Consider the following 23,586-nt stretch of genomic DNA (forward strand, 5'->3'; position numbering starts at 1 on the left):
TGTCCCAACATCAGAACTCTGTCAGGTCTTACAGACACGTATGAAGCGACAGAAAAACAGAGATGAAGACTGTGTTCTCCAGCTGGGAGCGATCACATGTTATTGCAGGGTTAGCAGTTAGCTTAGATTAGCCTCCTCTGCTGTGGTGTGTGTGTGGAACCAGGAACCGTGTCGGCCTGACAGACTGAGCTGAGTGTGTTCAGACTTACAGTATTATTTATCGGTCCTCATTATGTCTTCTTCTCACCGGAGACAGCTGCAGCCGGAGGAGTCATCTTGTGATGCATTACATTTATGTTCTCGTGAAGGAAATTTCTTCAAACTTGGCACAAGTTGGTCACAAGGATGAGCTGATTTGATTTTGGAGGTCAAAGGTGATATCTGCGGAACGCCTTATGATTGAAGGATGAAGTGATTGACTGACAGGGCTGTGGCCCTAACTCAGGAAGTCTAACATTGATTATGTCACCATGTCGATGAATAAGTGATTGACAAGTGTGTGACTGTGTGATGAGTCTGATCTAAACAGCGCTGATTGTAGAGATCGTCAGAGTGTCTGGTTGAACATGTGTGAAGCATCCACCTTTTACAACCTGGAGCTTCTCTGCAGCAACATGGCGACTGTGGTGGCAGGGTGTAGTTTAGAGTGGGGGAGTGGTTCAGGGAACGGTGTAATGAGCCCAGCTCAGCTGGATTTTGACTGATTGTCTCTCTCCTATAAAGTGAGTAGTGAGACACCGGAGAGGGGCGGTACAAGGAGGCTCCTCAGGAGTGGAGACAGAGGGACGTGACCAGCGCTCGGGGGCACGGCAGCAGAGCACCGCGACAGGTGGATTGATCGAGTAAATAAACCCTTTTGAACTGAGATCAGTGGCGGGAGTGTGCTTTGTGTTGGAGGAACCCACAAACGCTAACACAGACTTGTTACAGCGACACCTTTGTCTTGCGTCAGAATTAGATTTATTGGACAAATTCCTTCAAAGAGCTCCCAGACATGGATGGAGACTGACAGCTGGTTGCCGGAGGAGGGAAACAAACAGGAGCTTTTTATTTACATTCATATCTGCTGGCTCTTTATGTTATCAACCATCAGTTTGTCTTTCACCTCACACATGAACGAAGTCAAAGTTCACACCTGTCTGTGTGATATAGTGACTGTATTACTTTATTGCTTTATTCTCATACACCTTGAACCAGTTTCCTCTGATGAGATAGTGACTTTGATAATTCAGTAGATCTCACCTGTAGTCGATCCAGCTCACCTGTCCATCCACAGACTGTGTACCAGGTGACCACAGAGGCCCCGCCGACTTGCAGCTTTCCTTCCATCTGAGTGGAATCAAATGTGAGTCACTGATTCAACCCAGTCAGCCACATGAAAAAGAGCCAGAGGAAGGTTTCAGGTTGTTGATGATGTCGGTTATTCAAGGACAGCAGGGGAAAACCCCTCATTCTCCCTCCTCAGGTTGATTCAGTTTTCAAACCCACAAAAGTGAGACTAGTTTCACCCAACGGTGTTCATCTCTTCTGTCAGTTCGAGGCACTAAAGTTCAATTTTACACTTGAGAAGATAAAAGTGAAACATCATTAACTTTAACTTGAATTAAAGCTGTCACACATTCCCCATGATTTTAAAACATTCTTAATTTGACAGGTGTCTAACGGTAGTTCAAAGTGGATGACAGAGATGAGCACACACTCTCTGTGTTTCAGAGTGTGTTGAAACCACTGTTTTTATGTGACACTAAATTAACCTTATTAAAAGTATCTTTCTGAGGAACCTCTTCAAACAGAACTTCCCTCTGGAGCAGTTTGTTTTTCACTTTGGAAAGTACGTGGAATTATTTTCATCACGTCCTATTTATAGAAGCAGAGAATTATTGTTGATGGTTTCTCAAGGTGGAGGGTTACACAATGATCAAATAAGACTTTCATTACATTTGTTTTGATAGAATAAATACTCGTCATGTCTTCTTGACTGCCCCTGCTCTGATCATTCATGTGGTGAATCATGTCTCTGCTCTTATAGTGACTCCTTTAATAGTTTTAAGTGCATTTTCCTTCACACACAGTCCTAAGTTTAATTCTTGAAAGCAGGATAAATATGAGCTCCATGCAGGTTAGCTAATGGACCTGAATTTTGAACAGGTGCACTGCTGGAGAAAGATTTCCTTTCATTAAACCAACAGGTTCAGCTCAAAATGTAAAAGGTCTGCAGAGCACATCAAACATTAGAGGTGTTTCTGAGGATGCCGCCTGAATTAAACAGAAGCTGTAAACTGCTGACCTCTTTCCAGTGAGAAAACACACACCATCCAGAGGATCAGAGATGATTTCAGTCACATGGAGGACTAGTAACCACATGAAGGTTAGATAATGGGCTGTGACGCTTTGGGAAAAAAAAAGGAATCACCAGAATTATGCAACTGTGGCTGGATAATGAGGCAACGCAAGATTCCTCTTGAACAACATTGTACCTGTCGGGGCAAAGCCAGTGGAGTGAGTGTAAGTGTGAGTGTGAGTGTGTGTGTGGGTGAAACCAGGCAGAGAGAAACTGTGTGTGAAACCAATGGTTTCCTGCCTCCTGTTTTAAAGAGAACCACCGAGCTGCTGCGTACACGTTGTGTTTGTTCCTGTTGTGAGGTTGGTTTCAACACGGATGCATTTTCCACGTTGGGGGAGGAGGTCTATGTCACAGTATTTTGACACATGTCGACAGGGGCACTCCCAGCTTCATCGTTGCAAATTCACTAGTCTGTATTTTGCATGAATGCATATTTGACCATCGGGGTAATTTGGTTATTTCAGAAGAGACAATTTTGACTTTGGTTGTGGAGTTAAGGTTGAAAAAAAAGTTTGTCATGGGACACCAGTGTTTCCCAGGATTATTCCATTATTATTACTACTTCTACATTTAATATGAGTACCAGTGACTCTTCGACCATAAGGCCTGCTGCTCAGCTGTTACTTCTTAAGCATGAACTCATGTTTGATTGCGGAAGTCCAAACTCTCCTCCCGTCACAGCAGTCAACATCTTAAAGCTGCAGTATTTGTAATAAGAGGGTCAGGTGAGTGTATGAGCGGTGTCCCTCACAGTGACCTCAGCAGCTCCTCACAGGCTCACTTTATCTTTTCTGAATCGAGGGTCATGACTCTCTGTTGTGTTATTAGAAATGTAAGTGTTCATCTGTGCTTCTAATTTAACTTTAGCTGTGTACAAGATGGACACTAGAATATATTTGAGTTTCTCCTCCTCTTCTGTTTGCTTGCTCTCCTTCTCAGCCTGTTCTGTATTTTAGAGTTCGAGTCGTGGTGTCTCCCCAAAGCGCTCTGCTCATCCTCTACACCAAACTGAAACATGTCCTGTTGAAAGAAGAGCCGACTGACAGATGAAAGGATTGACGAACTGTGTCTGTAGAAACTTCTACTCAGAGACTCCTCTGTGATGGTGCTGGAGAACCATGTGGCTCCCATGTTCAGTTGAGGCAGATCCTGTGCTGTATGGACACATCAGGATTCATTTCATTTGCCCATTAATTTATTCCATGTTTGTCACCTTCCTCCTGCTGCGGCTGCCCCGGTACCACCTCCTCTGCTGACAGCAGTCTGTGCATTTTTACATATCATTACATTACATTTCATTTCGCTGATGCTTTTATCCAAAGCGACTTACAATAAGTGCATTTCAACCATGAGGGTACAAAACCCAGAACAACAGGAATCAAGAAAATACAATTTCTTCCAGAAAGCCAAACTACAAAGTTCTATCAGTAAGTTCCATTTTAAGATACTAAAGTTCTACTGTTCAAGGTAAAGTCTGAAGAGGTGTGTTTTTAGTTTATGGTGGAAGATGTTCAGAGTTTCTGCTGTCCTGATGTCATTGGGGAGCTCATTCTACCATTTAGGAGCCAGGACAGCAAACAGTCTTGATTTTGTAGAGTGTTTAGCTCAGTGAGGAGCAACAAGCTGGTTGGTAGAAGCAGAGCGGAGGGAGCGGGCTGGGGTGTAAGGTTGGACCATGACCTGGATGGAGACTGGACCTGATCTGTTCACAGCACGGTACGCAAGTACCAATGTTTGGAAACGGATGTGGGCAGCTACTGGTAACCAGTGAAGGGAGGAGGAGGAGGGGGAGGAAGAGGAGGAGGAGGAGGAGCGGAGTAGTGGGAGTGAATTTAGGAGGTTAAAGACCAGTCGAGCTGCGGCATTCTGGATGAGCTGCAGAGGTCAGATGGTACTAACAGGTAGACCTGCCAGGAGGGAGCTACAGTAGTCCAGACGTGAGATGACCAGAACCTGGACCAGAACCTGGACCAGAGCCTGGACCAGAACCTGGACCAGAACCTGCGCCGCCTTCTGAGTGAGAAGAGGACGTATTCTCCTGATGTTGTGCAGCATGTATCTACAGGAACGTGTTGTTGCAGTGATGTTGGCAGTAAGAGAGAGTTGACTGTTGAGTGTCTCCGAGGTTCTTATCAGTCAGGGTCGGGATAACAGAGTTGTTGAAGGTAGTAGTCAGGTCGAGGGTGGGAGAGTCTTTCTCTGGAAGGAAGAGCAGTTCGGTCTTGTGGAGGTTGATTTCCAGGTGGTGTGAGGACATCCACTGAGAGATGTCAGTCAGACAGACAGAGATTCATGCTGCTACCTGTGTTTCAGATCGAGGAAAAGAGAGGATCAGTTGGGTGTCATCAGCATAGCTGTGGTAGGAAAAGACATGCGAGTGAACGACAGAGCCGAGAGAGTCGGTGTAGAGAGAGAAGAGGAGGGGACCCGGGACGGAGCCTTGAGGGACACCAGCAGTGAGAGGACAAGGTTCAGACACAGATCCTCTCCAAGTTACCCGGTAGGTGAGGTCGTTGAGGTAGGATGAGAACAGGGAGAGAGCAGAGCCTGAGACACCGAGGTCCTGAAGGAGGAAAGAAGGATCTGGTGGTTCACTGTGTCAAATGCAGCAGAAGGTCTAGAAGGATCAGGACAGAGGACAGAGAGGCTGCTCTAGCAGTGTGAAGCTGCTCAGAGACAGAAGGAGGACCGTCTCTGTTGAGTGGTCTGTTGAAACCAGACTGGTGATCAAGAAGGTTATTATGGTGGAGATAGGAGGAGAGTTGGTTGAAGATAGCTCGCTCCAGAGTTTTAGAAAGAAAGGGAAGAAGAGAGACGGTCTGTAGTTGTTTACTTCAGACGGGTTGAGGGGGGGTTTCTTCAGGAGAGGGTTCACTCTCTCCTTCAGAGAGTTCAGGAAACAGACCGTTGACAGAGAAGTGGTCATAAGATGGGTGATATCACTCAGATAAAGAAGAAATAATTGAACAAGTACTGCTGTGTGAACACATGATGCTGTAATCTTCAGGTCATTGGACAGCCTCTGGCAGGCTGAAGAATACATTTGCTTACAGCGCCATCATGTGGTGGGAAACTGAACGACCACAACAGAACACCTGTGTGCTGTGGACAATGATTTATTTGCAGGACTTCTTTCTGTACTAAAACAGTTCTACCTGATGGTGTCTGACTAGTCATATTAATCACGGCTCCTACTTTAACATGGTTATTTGATCGCTGTCTGTGTCAGGATTTCATTTGAAGGTGAAACGGTCTATCCCACCAATAAAGACACATTTATGGCAGCTGCTACTTCCTAGTTGGTTGTATCATTTAGCATTAACACATTAAATATATTAGTTAAATTTCATATAAAACAGAGGCTTTTTAATTCTGTACCAGCGACTTGCTCAAACTGGTCCAACCTGCTTTTCATAAATAATACCACGTGTCTTCTTGAAGCGGAGTCCATATTTCTCCCCTCCGGTCCTGATTATGAGGAAAGGGTCGGAGCTTTGTGAGAAGCAGCAGATGAAATGTGTCCTGCCTACATTCAATCACGCTAAAAAAATCTTGAATGGAGAAGAGATGAAAACTTTTTGTTTATGTTACCATGGATACAGTGGGTCGCACGCTGGGTTGCAACCCGAGCTATTGCTTTTTAGCCTGCACTTATTTACATTTTTCGAAGTAAAGTAATCCAAATGAGCAATGAACAGGTCCTTTTTGTGGTGTACCGCTGGATGCACGGACAACTATCGGAGTCCTTTTGATACTTCGCAGATCTTAAACACTGGAGGATTGTCAGGGAGTCCTGCGGCGCGTTACTGTCTCAAGATCTCCCGCAGCGTCTCCAAGTGTTTTTCTCTTGAACATTTCCACACACGGACTACTGAGCAGCCCGGGGGGCGGAGGAGCCGCACTGCGTGGTGGTGGTGGTGGTGGTGGTGTCCTCCATTTGACCGTAAAACTACGACTAGCTGCTCCCTAACAATCGTAGTAGAAATGACGTGGGTCGCCGCTGTGTGCTGGTGACGTCATCACCACCCAGCACGTGTCCCCGTGGTGTCACGTGTCAGACACGTTAACAGCCGTTCGTCTGTCGGTTGAGCCTCCGTCTTCTCCGCACATTACGGTAGTGTTACCGGGAGGGACTGCGAGCACCGGACACACAATGGAGCCGCTGTGACAGACAGGACTGCAGGTGCCTCTTCGTTCCGCTCTCGTACGGCATCATCGAGCTCTTCACCGTCACCGTCACCGCCGACGTGTCGTTGTCGGTCAGCTAACTGTCGTTGTTTCACCGGCGGGACGTCACGGAGCAAACTGCCGGTGCACCGTTAGCCAGCCAGCTAGCTTAGCCCCTGGAGACGGTCCGATACACCCTCCAGCCCATCTGCACCATGGAGTTTCCTTTTGATGTCAACCAGATCTTCTCCGAGAGGGTCTCCGTCCTGGACCAGACCCTTACTGCCAGCTGCAAGTCACCAGGAAGGTGAGTTTAAAGATCCGAGTGCTTCCTGTTCTCTTTGTTGTCAGTTAGCGTGTTTCATAGTCAGAACTCCATTCAGAACTCCATCCACAAATCTGACCATTTAAGCAGCGTGTGTCTGTAAAAGCAACAACACCAGTGTGAGGGAGTGACTTCAGGGAGTGACTTCAGGGAGTGACTTCAGGGAGTGTGTCACTCTGAGTGTGTGTCAGCAGAAGATACACACACACACACACACACACACACACACAGAGAGGAGCTCACCATCAGTGTCCTGGACTGACCCTGTGCTGCTCGTCCCTGCAGGCCTGATGTTGAAGCCCTCACAGCCACAGTGATTGATGAACTGGGGAGAGCCTCGGCCAAGGTGAGTCTGTGGAAGATGTTCATGTCTCTACGTGGGTTTTAATTGTTGTGACTGAAGGTGTTTCTGTGCTGGGGGCTGTCTAACTAGAGGAGCCAATAGTTTTCATGGTGCAGAGGCTCTTTTCCATCACTATTTTTATTACATGTACCACTCTCAAATTTCCCCACTGTGGGATTAAAAAAGTCAAATCTAAATCTCACTGAAGGAGACATGGGCACAGAGAGGCGCATCGCTAACTGCTAACAGCTTGTAAACAGCTGAGGGATCAGTTTAAAGCTGTTTATTAGTGTGAATACTAACAAATGGAGGTGGAGAAGTGCACCATCACTGAAGGCAGGTTGAAGTTCTTCCTCTGTGGAGCCTTCTTGGTGAGGATGATGATGTTCTGCTGGGTGATGAAGGAGCAGGAAGCAGCAGGACTCCACAGGGTCAGCTGGTAGTCACTCAGGGTGATGGAGGAGGTGGAGCTGGGGTCTGTCTGAGGTCCACCTCCACCTTCTTCAGCTCCACCACATGGTCTGTCTCTGAGATCTGTTTGGATTGTGGTAACAAACTGTTCACTTTTTAAAGTCTGACCAGGGTGGGGCTGCAGCTGTACACACTCACACACACACACACACACACACACACACATGCACACACACTCTCTCACACACACTCACATACTCTCTCACACACACTCTCACTCACACACATGCACACACACTCTCTCACGCACGCACACACTCTCACACACACGCACACACTCTCACACACACTCTCACACACACACACTCTCACGTTTAACCGCGTTCGCGTGTTTAACCGCGTTCCTGTGTTTCTACACGTTTAACCGCGTTCCTGTGTTTCTACACGTTTAACCGCGTTCCTGTGTTTAACCGCGTTCGCGTGTTTCTACACGTTTAACCGCGTTCGCGTGTTTCTACACGTTTAACCGCGTTCCTGTGTTTCTACACGTTTAACCGCGTTCCTGTGTTTCTACACGTTTAACCGCGTTCGCGTGTTTCTACACGTTTAACCGCGTTCCTGTGTTTCTACACGTTTAACCGCGTTCCTGTGTTTCTACACGTTTAACCGCGTTCCTGTGTTTCTACACGTTTAACCGCGTTCGCGTGTTTCTACACGTTTAACCGCGTTCGCGTGTTTCTACACGTTTAACCGCGTTCCTGTGTTTCTACACGTTTAACCGCGTTCCTGTGTTTAACCGCGTTCCTGTGTTTAACCGCGTTCGCGTGTTTCTACACGTTTAACCGCGTTCCTGTGTTTCTACACGTTTAACCGCGTTCCTGTGTTTCTACACGTTTAACCGCGTTCCTGTGTTTCTACACGTTTAACCGCGTTCCTGTGTTTCTACACGTTTAACCGCGTTCGTGTGTTTCTACACGTTTAACCGCGTTCCTGTGTTTCTACACGTTTAACCGCGTTCCTGTGTTTCTACACGTTTAACCGCGTTCATGTGTTTCTACACGTTTAACCGCGTTCGCGTGTTTCTGTTTAAACTGTGTTTCGCGTTTAACCGCGTTTAACCCGTTCCTGTGTTTCTACACGTTTAACGTGTGTTTCTACACGTTTAACCGCGTTCCTGTGCGTTCCTGTGTTTCTACACGTTTAACCGCGTTCCTGTGTTTCTACACGTTTAACCGCGTTCCTGTGTTTCTACACGTTTAACCGCGTTCCTGTGTTTCTACACGTTTAACCGCGTTCCTGTGTTTTCCTGTGTTTCTACACGTTTAACCGCGTTCCTGTGTTTCTACACGTTTAACCGCGTTCCTGTGTTTAACCGCGTTCCTGTGTTTCTACACGTTTAACCGCGTTCCTGTGTTTCTACACGTTTAACCGCGTTCCTGTGTTTCTACACGTTTAACCGCGTTCGCGTGTTTCTACACGTTTAACCGCGTTCCTGTGTTTCTACACGTTTAACCGCGTTCCTGTGTTTAACCGCGTTCCTGTGTTTCTACACGTTTAACCGCGTTCGCGTGTTTCTACACGTTTAACCGCGTTCCTGTGTTTAACCGCGTTCCTGTGTTTCTACACGTTTAACCGCGTTCCTGTGTTTAACCGCGTTCCTGTGTTTCTACACGTTTAACCGCGTTCCTGTGTTTAACCGCGTTCCTGTGTTTCTACACGTTTAACCGCGTTCATGTGTTTCTACACGTTTAACCGCGTTCATGTGTTTCTACACGTTTAACCGCGTTCATGTGTTTCTACACGTTTAACCGCGTTCCTGTGTTTCTACACGTTTAACCGCGTTCGCGTGTTTCTACACGTTTAACCGCGTTCGCGTGTTTCTACACGTTTAACCGCGTTCCTGTGTTTCTCCATGTTTTCAGGCCCAACAGCTCCCAGCACCCATCACAAGTGCCTCCAAGCTGCAGTCCCAGAAGCACCAGCTGTACCTGCTGAAGGACGGGCAGAGCAGCAGGTACGTCTCACTTATTTTCTTTGACCCGGTCCCGTTCAGCTGGACCTGCTCAGCTCAGCACCACAGAGCCCTGCTGAAGTCCCACAGCCGGTTCTGTAGTGTTGATTCAGACATACCGGACTCTGTGTTTAAACTTATGGCAGCACTCACGGCTCCTCCTCCACTCACGGCTCCTCCTCTCTCCTCCACAGAGGTCGGGGGGTGGTGGTGGGCTTTCTGAAGGTGGGCTACAAGAAGTTATTTCTGCTGGTGAGTCTCCTCTTTTCTTGAACTGTCCTCTGAGTCTTCTCAGTGCAGCTGTAATTCCACCTGCTTCACTGATCTTATGTCCCCACAGGACCGGCAGGGTGTGCACGTGGAGGCGGAGCCACTCTGTATTTTGGATTTCTACGTCGCAGAGAACTTGCAGCGACACGGCTACGGGCTGGAGCTCTTTGATTTCATGCTGCAGGTGAGCATTCCTCCCACATGACCAGTGGAGGAGGGTGTCTCCTCTCCAGGGCGAGACAGACATGAAGACAGTGAGACCACCACCTTCTGCCTGATAGAGTGGTGAAGAGGCTGATCCTCTGTAAATACCTGTGAACAGTGTCCTTTCAGTTACAGCCTGAATTATACAGCAGGCCTGTACTGACAGAGACGTGTAGAAACAATAGACCTGCTCCGTGTCCAGTGTTCCTCAGCTCTGTAAACATTGTACCAGTAACAGCACTGCTGCCAGCACTTTGAATTATTTCATGTTCATGTGACACCTTTGAGCTCAAAGTACTGTCCCAGTCTGCTTCAAACAGACCAGTTAGTCCTCACTCATATAAAAGTGATTATTAATATTTTAAATGACAGTCTGCTGTTACAGAGACCTCACATGGTACTCATCTTCAGACAGACTCCTCACAGACACCACGTATGTACGCACAAGCACAATCTATTAGCAATTATTATCTTTAATTAATTCATCAGATATAAATCAAGTTCTGATGGTCTGATGATGTGGGGAATGACAGATGAAATGTGAAATATTTCAGCATTAGCAGCTCTGTTCTGCTCTTCAAAACCAGTCTGATGTCATCAAGAAGTAACCAATCATCTCTGCAGCCTCATTATTCATGTCAGCATGTGCACACATCTAGCACAAAGTTTTCAGTGTTTACTGTTTAACCGGCAGCTGCAGGTTGGATGTTGAGTAAAAAGGTTTATCACTGAAACAAACAGTGTGTAGACATGACCGTGACCTGCTCAGGGGGCTTGTTTGTGAAGTAAAAGTTACTTCAGATGTTCTTTACATGTTTACTGAGAGAAAATAAAGTCCCAGCAGTGTTCTCCTCCTGTACCTGTAGTACAGGTGATCTCCAGTGTTCTCCTCCTGTACCTGTAGTACAGGTGATCTCCAGTGTTCTCCTCCTGTACCTGTAGTACAGGTGATCTCCAGTGTTCTCCTCCTGTACCTGTAGTACAGGTGATCTCCAGTGTTCTCCTCCTGTACCTGTAGTACAGGTGATCTCCAGTGTTCTCCTCCTGTACCTGCACAGGTGAGCTCCACAGATCTTTGCTGTCCCTGTCAGTAACTCCATGTTTGTTGTTCTTCCTCTCCTGCAGCACAAGAGTGTAGAGCCCGTGCTGATGGCTTACGACCGACCGTCGCCCAAATTCTTGTCTTTCCTAGCAAAGCACTACTGCCTGACTCAGAGTGTCCCTCAGGTACGGACTCACTCTCACACCACACTCTGTTATTGACTGCTGCACGCTGGACTCTAAACAAATCTGTCTTCCAGATCTACAAATAACATCTCACTATTTCTGGTTTTCTTTCACGTGACTTTGAGTCTGGTTGCTCCACTTATCCTGGTTATATTTAGACACAGTCGTTCTCTTTGATTCTGGCTATTTATAAGGCTTCTGTTTCATTACTGCAGTTATTTCAAACATGTGATGGATGCAGCATGGAGGTTTCAGTTATTGAAGATGCTGAATTACAAATGTAATGAAGATGAGAACATGAGATGAAACAGAACCTGAACCAGAACCCAGCCTCCTCCATGTTCCATAGAAACAGAACCCAACCTCCTCCATGTTCCATAGAACCAGAACCCAACCTCCTCCATGTTCTACAGAAACAGAACCCAACCTCCTCCATGTTCCATAGAACCAGAACCCAACCTCCTCCATGTTCAACAGAAACAGAACCCAACCTCCTCCATGTTCTACAGAAACAGAACCCAACCTCCTCCATGTTCCATAGAAACAGAACCCAACCTCCTCCATGTTCAACAGAAACAGAACCCAACCTCCTCCATGTTCCACAGAAACAGAACCCAACCTCCTCCATGTTCAACAGAAACAGAACCCAACCTCCCCCATGTTCCATAGAAACAGAACCCAACCTCTTCCATGTACCTCAGCAGGTATGATGTTCTGTTCTCGGAGAACTTCATCTTTTCCTCTGTGAACTCAGAGCTGATGGGACTTAACAAAAAGATCCAGGTTGGTCCCGTGTCCAGAGGACGTCCTCCCAGAAGCGTTGTGTCTTTGTCCTCTTGGCTGTATTCATAGAGCCAACTGGAACAGAAAGAGACTCTGATGTTCAGTTTGTACCTCCTCTGAAGTTCTCCTTGGTTCTTTGTGGACCATCAGCACCCTCCTTCTGTTCAGTCGGGGCTCCAGCCAGTGTGACTCCGGTTCCATGGACCTTAAACTGGTTCCTGATATCTGCTGGTGTAGTCTTATTTCTAATCTTTCCTACCAACAAATCTGTTTTACAATCATCTTTGTAGAAGAAGAAATAGTTGATCTGTTTTCACACTTGTCTGGTGTTGGGACAGATCAAAAGCTGCAGGGATACCACAAAGTTCACAGAGTCGCTTTCATGAGTTGAATCCAACACATCAACAGGAATAAAGTGAGACGACAACAGCCGGCAGTGATTTCTTGTCATGTGGGTCCATCTGCTTTTAAAGCCCGTTAACTATTCCTCTTCAGAACTCTCTGTATCCACCATAGTACACAGTAGTACACCGTAGTACACCGTAGTAAACCGTAGTACACAGTAGTATTCAATTTATTTATACAGCGCCAAATCACAACATGGGTTATTTCATGGCACTTAACACATTAAAGTCCTTACAGCAAGACTTTACAACAGTAGTACACAGTAGTAAACCGTAGTACACAGTAGTACACCGTAGTACACAGTAGTAAATAGTAGTACACCGTAGTACACAGTAGTACACTGTAGTAAATAGTAGTGCGCGGTAGTATGTGGTAGTACGCGGTAGTAAGCAGTAGTGCACGGTAGTACGTGGTAGTAAGCAATAGTACGCAGTAGTGCGCGATAGTATGTGGTAGTACGCACTAGTACACAGTAGTAGTGTCAGACAGTAGTTCTATAATTACCTCAACAAATATGACATTTAATGGCAGGAAACACAGATAATGGTTGTATTATCAGAAATATGTCCTCGATAAAATCAACTCTCCTACCGACCTCAAGGAGCGCTTCAACCACCAGGAACAAACCAGATGATCGAGTTTGGTCTCCTCCTCCTCCTCATCTTCCTCCTCCTCCTGCTCCTCCTCATCCTCAGTTGCTCAACACTTGTTGATCACGCAGAGCAGTTCAAGTACACGGTGTCTGCTGATCTACAGAGATAGGAGCCTTTTATCTGAGAAATGCATTCATTTATGCATCAGCAGCAACGTTCAATGTCTTAGTGGAGGACATGTGGCATGTGGACAGAGGAGCTGGAGACGGGACAACCTGCTCCACCCTCTGACCCGGTGTCAGGCAGGGGGGGTCAACATCCACTCTGTGTAGACACAGGCCTGGATTTCTAAATGAATTTCCCCCAGCACCAGAGCTGGTGATCAGCTCCAGACTGGTCAGAGGAACTTCTACTGAACCTGTTTCCTCTGCTTCTGTCTAGGTGAATAACTTCGTGGTGTTTGAAGGCTTCTTCTTCAACAGAACAGGTAACTGATCAGACTGCTGTTATGTAGTGTTGTTCTTCTCTGTGGTAACCTGAGCGATGAGGTGCGGTCCGGTGGGCTGCTTCAAACATGTTCTTCTACATCACAGGACCATACTTCTGTGACCTCATGTTATCCAGTTGAGTTACATAATGTTCTGCATGCCTCAGCGTTACAGTGAACTCTTGTTTTATGATCTTCTGTTACATATGTCTGTGGAGGGAAACAGTGGCCTCATTAGAGCAGTAAGTTTAAACAGGGCACTCCACCCAAAGAGTGCTGTTCTGCTTTCATTCCAGTTCCACAATCTTTTGTTTCACCAAACTCTCCCAGGTTCACCCTGCCCTCCTCTGACGGATCAGAGGATGTACGGCTTTTTGTAAGGACTTTTCTATCTTTTCTTTTCTCATCCCTCCCCAGCATCGTGTCCCCTTTCCTTTTTCCCTTACTTAGCTCCATCTTCAACGTATGATGCTCTCGCTCATCATTTCTCAGACAGTTTCAGTTCCTCTTTCCCATCACATATATTTATTGACTATGGTGTAATGTATGTCATGCATTATGTATCATATATATAGGTAGGTAGGTATTTACTTTATTAATCCCCGAGGGGAAATTTTTTATATTGACACTACCGCCCCGGATGTCAGAGAAGTGCACAGAGAGCACAACCTGTAAACCACTCAGACCTCCACAGACCTCCTGACTGACAGCAACATCCCTGCCTGTTTCCTCCGCCTCCAACGTCTGTCTGTCAGAACCCAGTTCAGATGCTCTCTGTCCCACTCTGCCATCAATACAGCACATTAACGTGAACAAGAACACGGCTCAGAAAAGGACAGCGGTACAACCTGCAGGAACAGGCACACCCTCAGATGTTAAGCACAGTTAGAGACTGCTCCTGTTGCCCGTGGCGATGCGCAGCACCGTGACGGAGCAGCAGGAAGGTAGAACCCTGATGAGGTAGTGGTATAAGTTCAGACGCGTGATCAAAGTCAGCACCTGAGTTCCACCCGTTTGGTGAGCAGTGGTTCGTGTGCTCGGTGATTTCTCCGTGGACATGAGCAGAAAAACAGTTTCTATTCCAAAATAATAGAGTTGCTTCTACAATTAGTTAAAGTTTAACTCGGTGAAGGCTTGTGTTAAATGCTGTTCACTCATGGCAGCTAAAAAGATTTATGTTTAAATTAATTATTTATTGTTCAAAATGCAACCGCAGCATTGTTTATCTGCTTCCCTGATTTTCATGCTGTTTCAAGCTTTTTAACATACAAGTGTCCTTTTTCACCAGAAACATCGGTCAAGCTTTGACATCACAGAATGAGCCGACACAAATATGATGATCCACTACTATACTTAGTTTACAGTAATCCCAATAAACCAACTAGGATGATTGATGTTTTTTTTTATCGCTCTTTGTTTTAGTCCTTTTGCACCACCTCAGGTTTGTTGGGGGGGGGTGATCCAGAACTAAGCAGCTGTCTTGTAGACATGATCTGAGCTGCTGAAGACGTCAGGACTAACCTGAGTTCTGTTTTAGGGTGGATCTTCCCTTTAAGCACCACTGACACCACAACATAAAGAGACAGCTCTGTTCAGCTTGTAAAGGACCGTCTGCAGGGCTGTGATGCAGAGAGACGGACTGAGTCAGGTTCTGTTCATGACCCTGTGTTCTCTTCCACAGCGGCCCAGTTGAGAAAGGTTCCCCTAAAAAAGCCAGACGGAGAGATCAAACCCTACTCTTCACTGGAGAGAGAAGGTAAACGTTCACCTGCTCATGAGCCCTGGCAGCAAACATGATGAAACGATGGTTATGTTTTATCAACACTGTTGTCACTGTAAGAATACGATCACAAACTGAGGAAACAAAAACACTCAGATCACTTTATTATTTGACAGTGATGGAACCAGTCAGTCACTCACACACTGGTGAACAGTAAAAAACAGTCTGTCAGACACCGAGAGGACCTGAAGGACAGACAGAACCAACACATGCTGTCCTGAAACATGACACTGAAAGGATGGGCTGTTACTGACTGTTATAGACTGACTGTTATAGACTGACTGTTAATGATTGTTATAGACTGACTGTTAATGACTGTTATAGACTGTGACTGTTACTGACTGTTATAGACTACTGTTACTGACTGTTATAGACTTACTGTTACTGACTGTTATAGACTTACTGTTACTGACTGACTGTTACAGACTGACTGGTACTGACTGTTATAGACTGACTGTTACAGACTGTTATAGACTGACTGTTACTGACTGTTACTGGCTGGCTGGTACTGACTGACTGTTATAGACTGACTGCTTTATTGGTCCTCTGAGGGACTTGACAGAGTCATAACTACCAGGAACATAAAATATAAATAAACAGTTAAATACAAAGTTATAGATACATAAGAACACAGATGTGTGTGAGGAGGTGTGAGAGGAAGTGTATGAGGAGGTGGGAGGGAGCGTGTGAGGAAGTGGATGAGGAAGTGTGAGAGGAAGTGTATGAGGAGGTGGGAGGGAGCGTGTGAGGAAGTGGATGAGGAAGTGTGTGAGGAAGAGTGTGAGGAGGTGTGTGAGGTGTAAGGAAGTGTGTGAGGAGGTGTGAGGAAGTGGATGAGGAGGTGGGAGGGAGCGTGTGGGGAAGTGGATGAGGAAGTGTGTGAGGAGGTGTGAGGAAGTGGATGAGGAGGTGTGTGAGGAGGTGTGTGAGGAAGTGTGTGAGGAGGTGTGAGGAAGTGGACTACAGATCTAGTCGGTTCCTAAAGGGTCTAAAAACTGTTAATAATTATGCCAATATTGAGTTTTGCTATTTCAGAACTGGATGGTTTAAATTCTGAATGAAGTTTCCATCAGTGGTTCAGTGTGTGACTGAGGTTAGAGTTAGTGGTTCAGTGTGTGACTGAGATTAGAGTTAGTGGTTCAGTGTGTGACTGAGATTAGAGTTAGTGGTTCAGTGTGTGACTGAGGTTAGAGTTAGTGGTTCAGTGTGTGACTGAGATTAGAGTTAGTGGTTCAGTGTGTGACTGAGGTTAGAGTTAGTGGTTCAGTGTGTGACTGAGGTTAGAGTTAGTGGTGAAGAAACATTCTGTGAAACATAGGAACTAAAAGTGTAAACGTGTCCCTCTGCTGTTTCTCTTTACATTCAGTGATCCAGCTTCATATCAGTGCACATTAATTTGCAGCAGTCGTGTTCATTCAGGATGAGTGTGTCCCTGTGTGTCTCCATCCATCCCATCAACTCAGATCACTGATGTCCTGAGACACAGAGACCTGATCACATGTCCTCTCTCATCTGTCCAGCGGTCCGTCAGGAGCAGAGGACTCTCCCCTGGCCGTTTGCTCCTCCTCACTCCCCCCAGCGGTCGGGATCCTCCCAGTGCTCCCTCAGTGTGGGCTCCTCCCCCAGCAGGGCGTCCCCTCAGGTCGCCACCTCGTCCTCCCATGGGGGGACCAGGACCCAGAGCCCCAGAGAGTCTCCCCTCATCGAGTGCTGCAGGGCAAGACGCAGCAGGTGAGGAGACACACTGTCCTTCTGTCCACTTCCAGGTCTGGTCATGTGGACAGGTCATCTCTGGTAAACGTTGTCGTGGAAACACAAGACAGAAGAGCACGTGACACCTGTTGATGTGAGAATGAAACCAGTGCAGCCGGCCCAGTAGGTACAAACACTGCTGCTGCTGCAGATATCATCACTGCAGGGTGGAGATGTTGTCATGGTTACAGTCAGGGCCCCTTCAAACAGCCCAGTGCCCCGCCTCCACACCTGTCAATCACTGAAACCGGCTGGGTGTCATCTCCTTCTCTTCATGTTGACACACAACGGAGTGGCATGTGAGCTGTGTGTGTGTGTGTGTGTGTGTGTGTGTGTGTGTGTGTGTGTGTGTGTGTGTGTGTGTGTGTGTGTGTGTGTGTGTGTGTGTGTGTGTGTGTGTGTGTGTGTGTGTGTGTGTGTGTGTGTGTGTGCAGTGTGTGTGTAACAGGTTGGGCACTAGTGTAGTCTTCATCATCTGATCTTAATGTGCCGAAGCACAGAGCTTCAGGAGTTATTCTCCTGTTTGTAGATGTAGAGAAGTTTGAGCTGGTCCTGATGGACGGTTTGAGGATGTTCAGATTTGGTGTTCAGACTCGGTGTTCAGACGGTCCATCCGATGACAGCAGCAGCCTGAGCACTCTGTGATCAGGATGTTTCTCCGGGATGGAACCAGCATTAGTTGATGAAGGTGGGCCTGCAGTGATTTCCTCCCTCTGGTGAATGGTGTCTTTAGAGGTCTGTGGACAGATAAAGTGAGCGGAGGAGGAGACGGTTTGTCTTCTACCAAAGAGAGAGCTCTACCGTAGCTGCTTGTAAAGCGCTTTATCACCTTAGTGGTTTTCCCATTCACACACTAATGAGGCTGAGCTGCATGTAAGCTGCTCACCGTCAGGAAAACATCGGGAGCAACTTAGGGTTCAGTGTCTTGCCCAAGGACACTTAGGCATGTGAACAGGAGGAGCGGGGGATTGAACCGCCAACCTCCTGATTAGTGAGCCTCTCTACCATCTGAGCTCCTTACAGATGGAAGGATGCACTGAATAGTCTTCACATGAAGTTCCTCTCACGCTGCTCTCTTCATGAAGCAGCATGTTCGTCTGTTCTGGACTCAAAGTTCAAACTCAACAATGTTTTTTCAACAGTGTCCATCAGTAACCTGCGAGGACGTCCTCACTGTCCTGCTGCTGTCTAAACTGTCTCTTTGTGTCTCTCTCTTCATGTTTGTGTTTCTCCTCCACCCATTTCCCTGTCCCCCCTCCTCCACCCATCTCCCTGTCCCCCCTCCTCCACCCATCTCTGTCCCCCCTCCTCCACCCATCTCTCTGTCCCCCCTCCTCCACCCATCTCTCTGTCCCCCCTCCTCCGCCCATCTCCCCGTCCCCCCCTCCTCCGCCCATCTCCCCGTCCCTCATCCTCCTGCTTGCACCGTCTGGTTCAACAGTTCCCTTAACAGATCTCAGCTGGGCTTCCATTGACCCCCCCCCCCCTCCTCCCCCTGACTAAGTCTTGATAGAGTGATAGCTGCCTGTTTCTGTGAGGGGGGGGGGGTCTGCTGTTTTTGGACAGAACCACAGACACCTTTCAGTCCTGATCAACCCAGCAGAACCTGATGGTTCTGTTTGCCTTTTTTAGAACCCATTAAAGGATCTGCACCAAACTGCTCCTGAGGTTTCCTTTTGTCCTCCAGCTGTCTCACTCACTGATCACAATTAACCCGAAGAAACGTGTCATAAACCAGGACCTTCATTTCTTATTCATTTCTTGTTTGTTGTTTCTTGTTTCCATTCTTCGTATTTCCTTTGCCTGGTGGTTTTGTTTTTGATCGCTGTGGATGCTTTTGTTCTGTTTGTTCTATTTTGAGTTGTATAATTAAGTCTTTTTTTTTTATCCTTTGTTCCTTTTGTCCTTCCTGTCCGTCCTGCACTTCATCCCTCCTGTCCTATCTGTCTCACCCTCCTCCGGCCTCCGTGGTTCTCTTCCTCTCCTCCGGGCCGGTCCGGTAGCCAGCAGGGTCTAGTTGCCAGATGCAGCCTGTACAGCCGCCACATGGACAGCAGAGCTGCTGGACTGCTGGACAGACACCTGCCAGGTGAGGTGTTGTATGTTCATCATGGACACTGGGACGTGTTGGGATCTTTTTGGCTGACAAACACCACTGACTAGCTTTGTGAGACCTTTCAGCCACTTCTCCCAGTCTTCATCAGACGGTGTCCCTCGAGGAAAGTCAGTGAAATGATAATCGCTGTTTGCAGAGTGTACGAGAGCCAGTTTGTTTTAGACTGTGATGTTAGTGACCCTCAGTCAACCTGTTGTACATCCACTGACCAGCTCATTCAGTAATTAGTATGATCTGACATATTAACATGCATTTATTATTGTATGTATACATTATGTATACAGTGAACCCTCGTTTATCGCGGGGGTTACGTTCCAAATAGAAACCGTGATAGGTGAAATCCGTGAAGTAGGAACCTTTATTTTTTTTACAATTATTATACAATGAAATACTCCATAATACATTGAAACCAAAGAACAAAACCTTTTTACAAGCCCAAGCATTTGTTTAACAAATAAAAGTACTGTATAAATGTTTTTTTTTTAACAAATAACTACTGTACTGTAAAATAATAATTTTAATCATCAATATGAACTGAAGGCTTCAAATTGCTGAGATCGGCACCGCCCCACTGCGACCCGAGTCATTGGATTAGAACGGGAGGAAATGAAAAATGATTATGAAAACAAATACAAAGTACAGTAGGACAAATAATGACTCATGTATTTCACTGCTCTTCTGACTGAGCCGCTGCATCCTGACTCCGCTCTGCAGCGGTTCTTTCTTCTAAAGCCGGCGGTGCAGGTGTGGTTTTTCGAGAGAAGAACATAGTTATCGGTAGTTGTTGTCGCTCTTTTTTCTTCTGGGCAAAAAGATTCTTATAAACCGACATGCCACCATCGATTATTTTTAATTTGGCAAGCTGTTTTACGTACGTGTACATATTAAACCGCAACGTTATTGACAAACAGGTAGAGAAGAAGCGGAGAGACTGTTTAGCCAATCAGAATGCAGAACACAATGCACGATGCAAATCCGTGAAGCAGCGAGACCGTGAAAGGTGAACCGCGTTATAGCGAGGGTTCACTGTATATACATTTATACTGTGAGCCTCAGTCTGAACAGTTGTATGTTGAAAACTGGTATCCCTAATTTAATAATAATAATAAATCAGTACAGAATAATAAACAGCTGTCAGACAGTAATATACTGTAATATATGGATCTGAAATAATTGTAGTCACCAGAAGATTGCTCAAAACAGTCCACTTAAATGACAGCCGTGTCATTCTTTACACAAAACCTTGTACTTGCACATTCATTTATTTAATTTGTAATATATGGTGGCTGAATGCTGTGACGCTGGCTCAGCAGTTTTGCTCTACAATGTAAAAAATTTGACAGTAAATCAGTAAATTAGCCTGTTTGTTGTTACAGTTAAACAGCTGTCAACTTTTTATTTTGTGTGACGTCAGAGCGCTGCAGAGAGTTGTTTCATCCTCGATAGAGAAGCTGTTTAAGACTGAAAAAGTTCAGGCTTCATGTTGTAAATACCTGTCGGGTTTCTTTAGGGTGAACTATCCTGATCAGATATTACTGAAGACTCCAGTGAGTGAGTGTTTTTCATTGGACAGGTTGAGTTTAAAGATGCTGAGAACATGGAGCTGTTTAAACCTCCCTGATTAACAGATGGAGTCAGCTGACCTTCTGCTCACCGTCCTCATGTGTTAGCACCTTCTGCCTCCAGGTCTGAGACCAGTGGATCAGTCATACGCACTGGGACACACAGACACCACACACAGGTTGGCCAGTATTCACACACCACAAAGCAGGTATTTACACAGCACAGACACACTCACCTGCTCACTGTCAGGGCGGTGGACAGGTAGGACAGAGGAGACACAGAAGTTCAGTGACTCTCCCTCTGGGCAGGCATGTGGTACTGAACGACACTGGTTGGTGGTCCAACACCTGAAGCTGGACTTAGTCAGTCTGGGTCTTCATCACTGATCTTCACAGAGAAGCAGGTTGTGGTCATAGAAGTCAAACAAGCCGCTTCATTATTCTGGCCAGACAGGAAGTTGGGAATCAGACCAACAGACTGTGGACATGACAGAGGACACAGCAGTTACCGTCCCACAGCGTTCCAGAAAAGACGCCAATGTAACTGCAACACTCGTCATAAACACTTAAAGCAGCTGAGAACATGGAGACGTCACATAGGAACAATGTTCAGTTTGAGTCCAGTGAACCATTTCACCGTGACCCTCGAGAAGAACCAGACTTTTTATACAAGAAAGCCAGAAACCACAGTTCTTCACATAGGAACAGATATAAAGGAACACAGAACATGTTCAGATGTAATGTAGAGCTTCAGCTGGAGCTGGTTAACGAGGAGGATTTCTGTTTTATCCTTTAGTTTACTACTTCATGCTTGAAGACATTTGGTAATGGATATTGGGGGTAAAAGCTCTGGTTGACAAGAATCCTTGATGCTATGATGACCTTTTTTAACAGTGAGCAGCTTAAAACAGAAAAACATTTAACTGTTAGAGAATAAAATGGTGGGATACACAAAGACTGGCCTTTTATCTAATGTTGAGACATGAATACACATCCTGTAGAGTGAAGCACCACACACACATTCATGGCTCCTGATGTGCTCAGCTGCAGCAGCATGGAAAGCACAGCTCAGCTCCTCTTCAGAACCACTAACATGTAGAGGTGGCAGATCAGGAACAAACTCCTGCTAGTAGTTTTCATGTAGTTGTTTAGGTTGGAGGATGTGTTGGATCACAGCAGTGTCTCTCAGTCACATATGTCTGCACGTTGGGTTATAAAGCAGTACATTTGCAGCTTGGTGTTTAGTTCATGATGACTCGTCCATCCACTGACTGTCCCGTCCTGTCTCCAGGTCCCAGCCTCTCCCCCTCCCGCCGCTGTCTGCCTCCCAGAGGGTCGGCAGCTGCAGCCAGACCTCCTTAGAGCACAGAGAGAGGCTCCTGGATCCTGGAAGAGAAATCTGTGTGTTGGACAGTCTGCAGCGTCCAGCAGAAGACAGCCAGAGACGTCTGTGGGAGAAGAAGAGTGAGCAGAACAGAATAGGCTGGTCGTGGACTGTAGGAGAAAACTGCTCCACCACCCAGTGGGTGAAGCAGGAACACAGAAACACCCAGCCCTGGTGACCCGGACTGGGAGCACCCGGCTCTGGTGATCCGGAGCGGATGCTCCCGGCCCTGGTGATCCGGACCGGGTCGGGGAGGATTGAAGACACTATTGCAATGGTGTGAAGGATGTGCGGAAGCAGCGGGACCTCTCGATGTTTTGATGTCAGTAAACTGACGACTCGTTTATCTTATACAAACTTCTACAAACTGGTGCTTGGAGCCAAACACGGAGCTGCCTCAAGTCAGCAGCCTTCAGATAACAAGCAGCAGGCAGGCTGTTTAAACACACTCTCACACACACACACACACACACACACACACACACACACTCATCCAGAACAGAGTTTAACCTGCATATTTTAATACGTCCCAGTGGTCCCATGAATCCCTGCATCGTCTTGGCAGTATTATTCCCACAGAGGACCATGTGAGCAAATGTTCAGAAACCAGACTGACCAACGTTTACAAACCAGGAAAGGAACCATGTCAGCTCCTCTTCCTGTGATGTTTTCTACTGCATCATTAAAAACAAATACACACAACTCTTTCTGTGTTTATTCTGTCATGGACCATCTTGTTGATGGTGCTGAGCCTCACTGTGTACGACACAAGAACAGAGTGATGAGGCTCCTGGGTACAATCCACAAACACTCTTTAAAGCTGACGACATGAAAGCTGGACAGGAAGTGGTCACTAATTTATTAGAATTTCACCTTCTGTTCCTTCAGCTCTGTAAGAATGACTTCAACTTCTAAACTAATGAGAAGGAAACTATCAGGAGATGAAAGTGGGCCCAGTCCTCCTCCCCAAGTCGCAAACATGTTACTCCACCCATCTATATTTATTGCCTTATTTATTTATTTATTTCAGGAATTAGAGCAATATTAATCTATTTTGTAGGTCCATTCGTTTATTTATTCAAACATGGTATTCTGTTCGTGTGTGTACGACATCTGAGATATCAACAGACACTAAATTAGGATTTGTCTTTGGTCTTTTGAAATGTCTCTGAACTCGTCCAACACTCGCCTCATTCTGTTTCTTTAAATTGTTTTTAATCTTTAAAGAAGGCGCTACATGTTTATACAGCGAACACGAGAGGAAATGCTCATTCCAAGTGTTTTATGACGCTGTTGAATGCATCTACCTTTAGACATTAAATAAGATTTAGAGGCCGAATGAACAATGCTTCCCTGTAGACATTTTACCTGTGGCAGTAAGTTTAGTCAGGTTTCTCATCTTTGCCAGGCGAGTGAGTAACT

General features: G+C 46.3%; 1 protein-coding gene across 10 annotated transcripts; it reads left to right on the top strand.

The window, feature by feature from the left end:
* The first annotated feature begins 5,845 nt into the window (after positions 1-5,845).
* atat1 (alpha tubulin acetyltransferase 1) lies at positions 5,846-22,961 on the top strand. Of its 10 annotated transcripts, none has more exons than XM_069720643.1 (13): positions 5,846-6,818; positions 7,122-7,182; positions 9,513-9,604; positions 9,796-9,853; positions 9,942-10,055; positions 11,201-11,302; positions 13,525-13,570; positions 13,901-13,946; positions 15,252-15,326; positions 16,871-17,081; positions 19,106-19,191; positions 20,905-20,989; positions 22,072-22,328. In XM_069720643.1, the coding sequence occupies exons 1-13, from the start codon at positions 6,727-6,729 to the stop codon at positions 22,246-22,248; spliced, it is 1,245 nt and encodes a 414-aa protein (XP_069576744.1). In that variant the 5' UTR covers positions 5,846-6,726; the 3' UTR covers positions 22,249-22,328. The 10 variants fall into 10 exon arrangements, with proteins under 10 accessions (XP_069576744.1, XP_069576745.1, XP_069576743.1 ...); XM_069720644.1 differs by having other exon boundaries at positions 20,905-20,959; XM_069720642.1 differs by lacking the exon at positions 20,905-20,989 and having other exon boundaries at positions 5,847-6,818; positions 22,072-22,961.
* The last annotated feature ends 625 nt before the right edge of the window (positions 22,962-23,586 follow it).

This window comes from Brachyistius frenatus, unplaced genomic scaffold (assembly GCF_029030835.1).
Source record: "Brachyistius frenatus isolate BFR_SWC_R1_liver_20210118 unplaced genomic scaffold, ASM2903083v1 Contig_245, whole genome shotgun sequence".
Lineage (NCBI taxonomy): Eukaryota > Metazoa > Chordata > Actinopteri > Embiotocidae > Brachyistius > Brachyistius frenatus.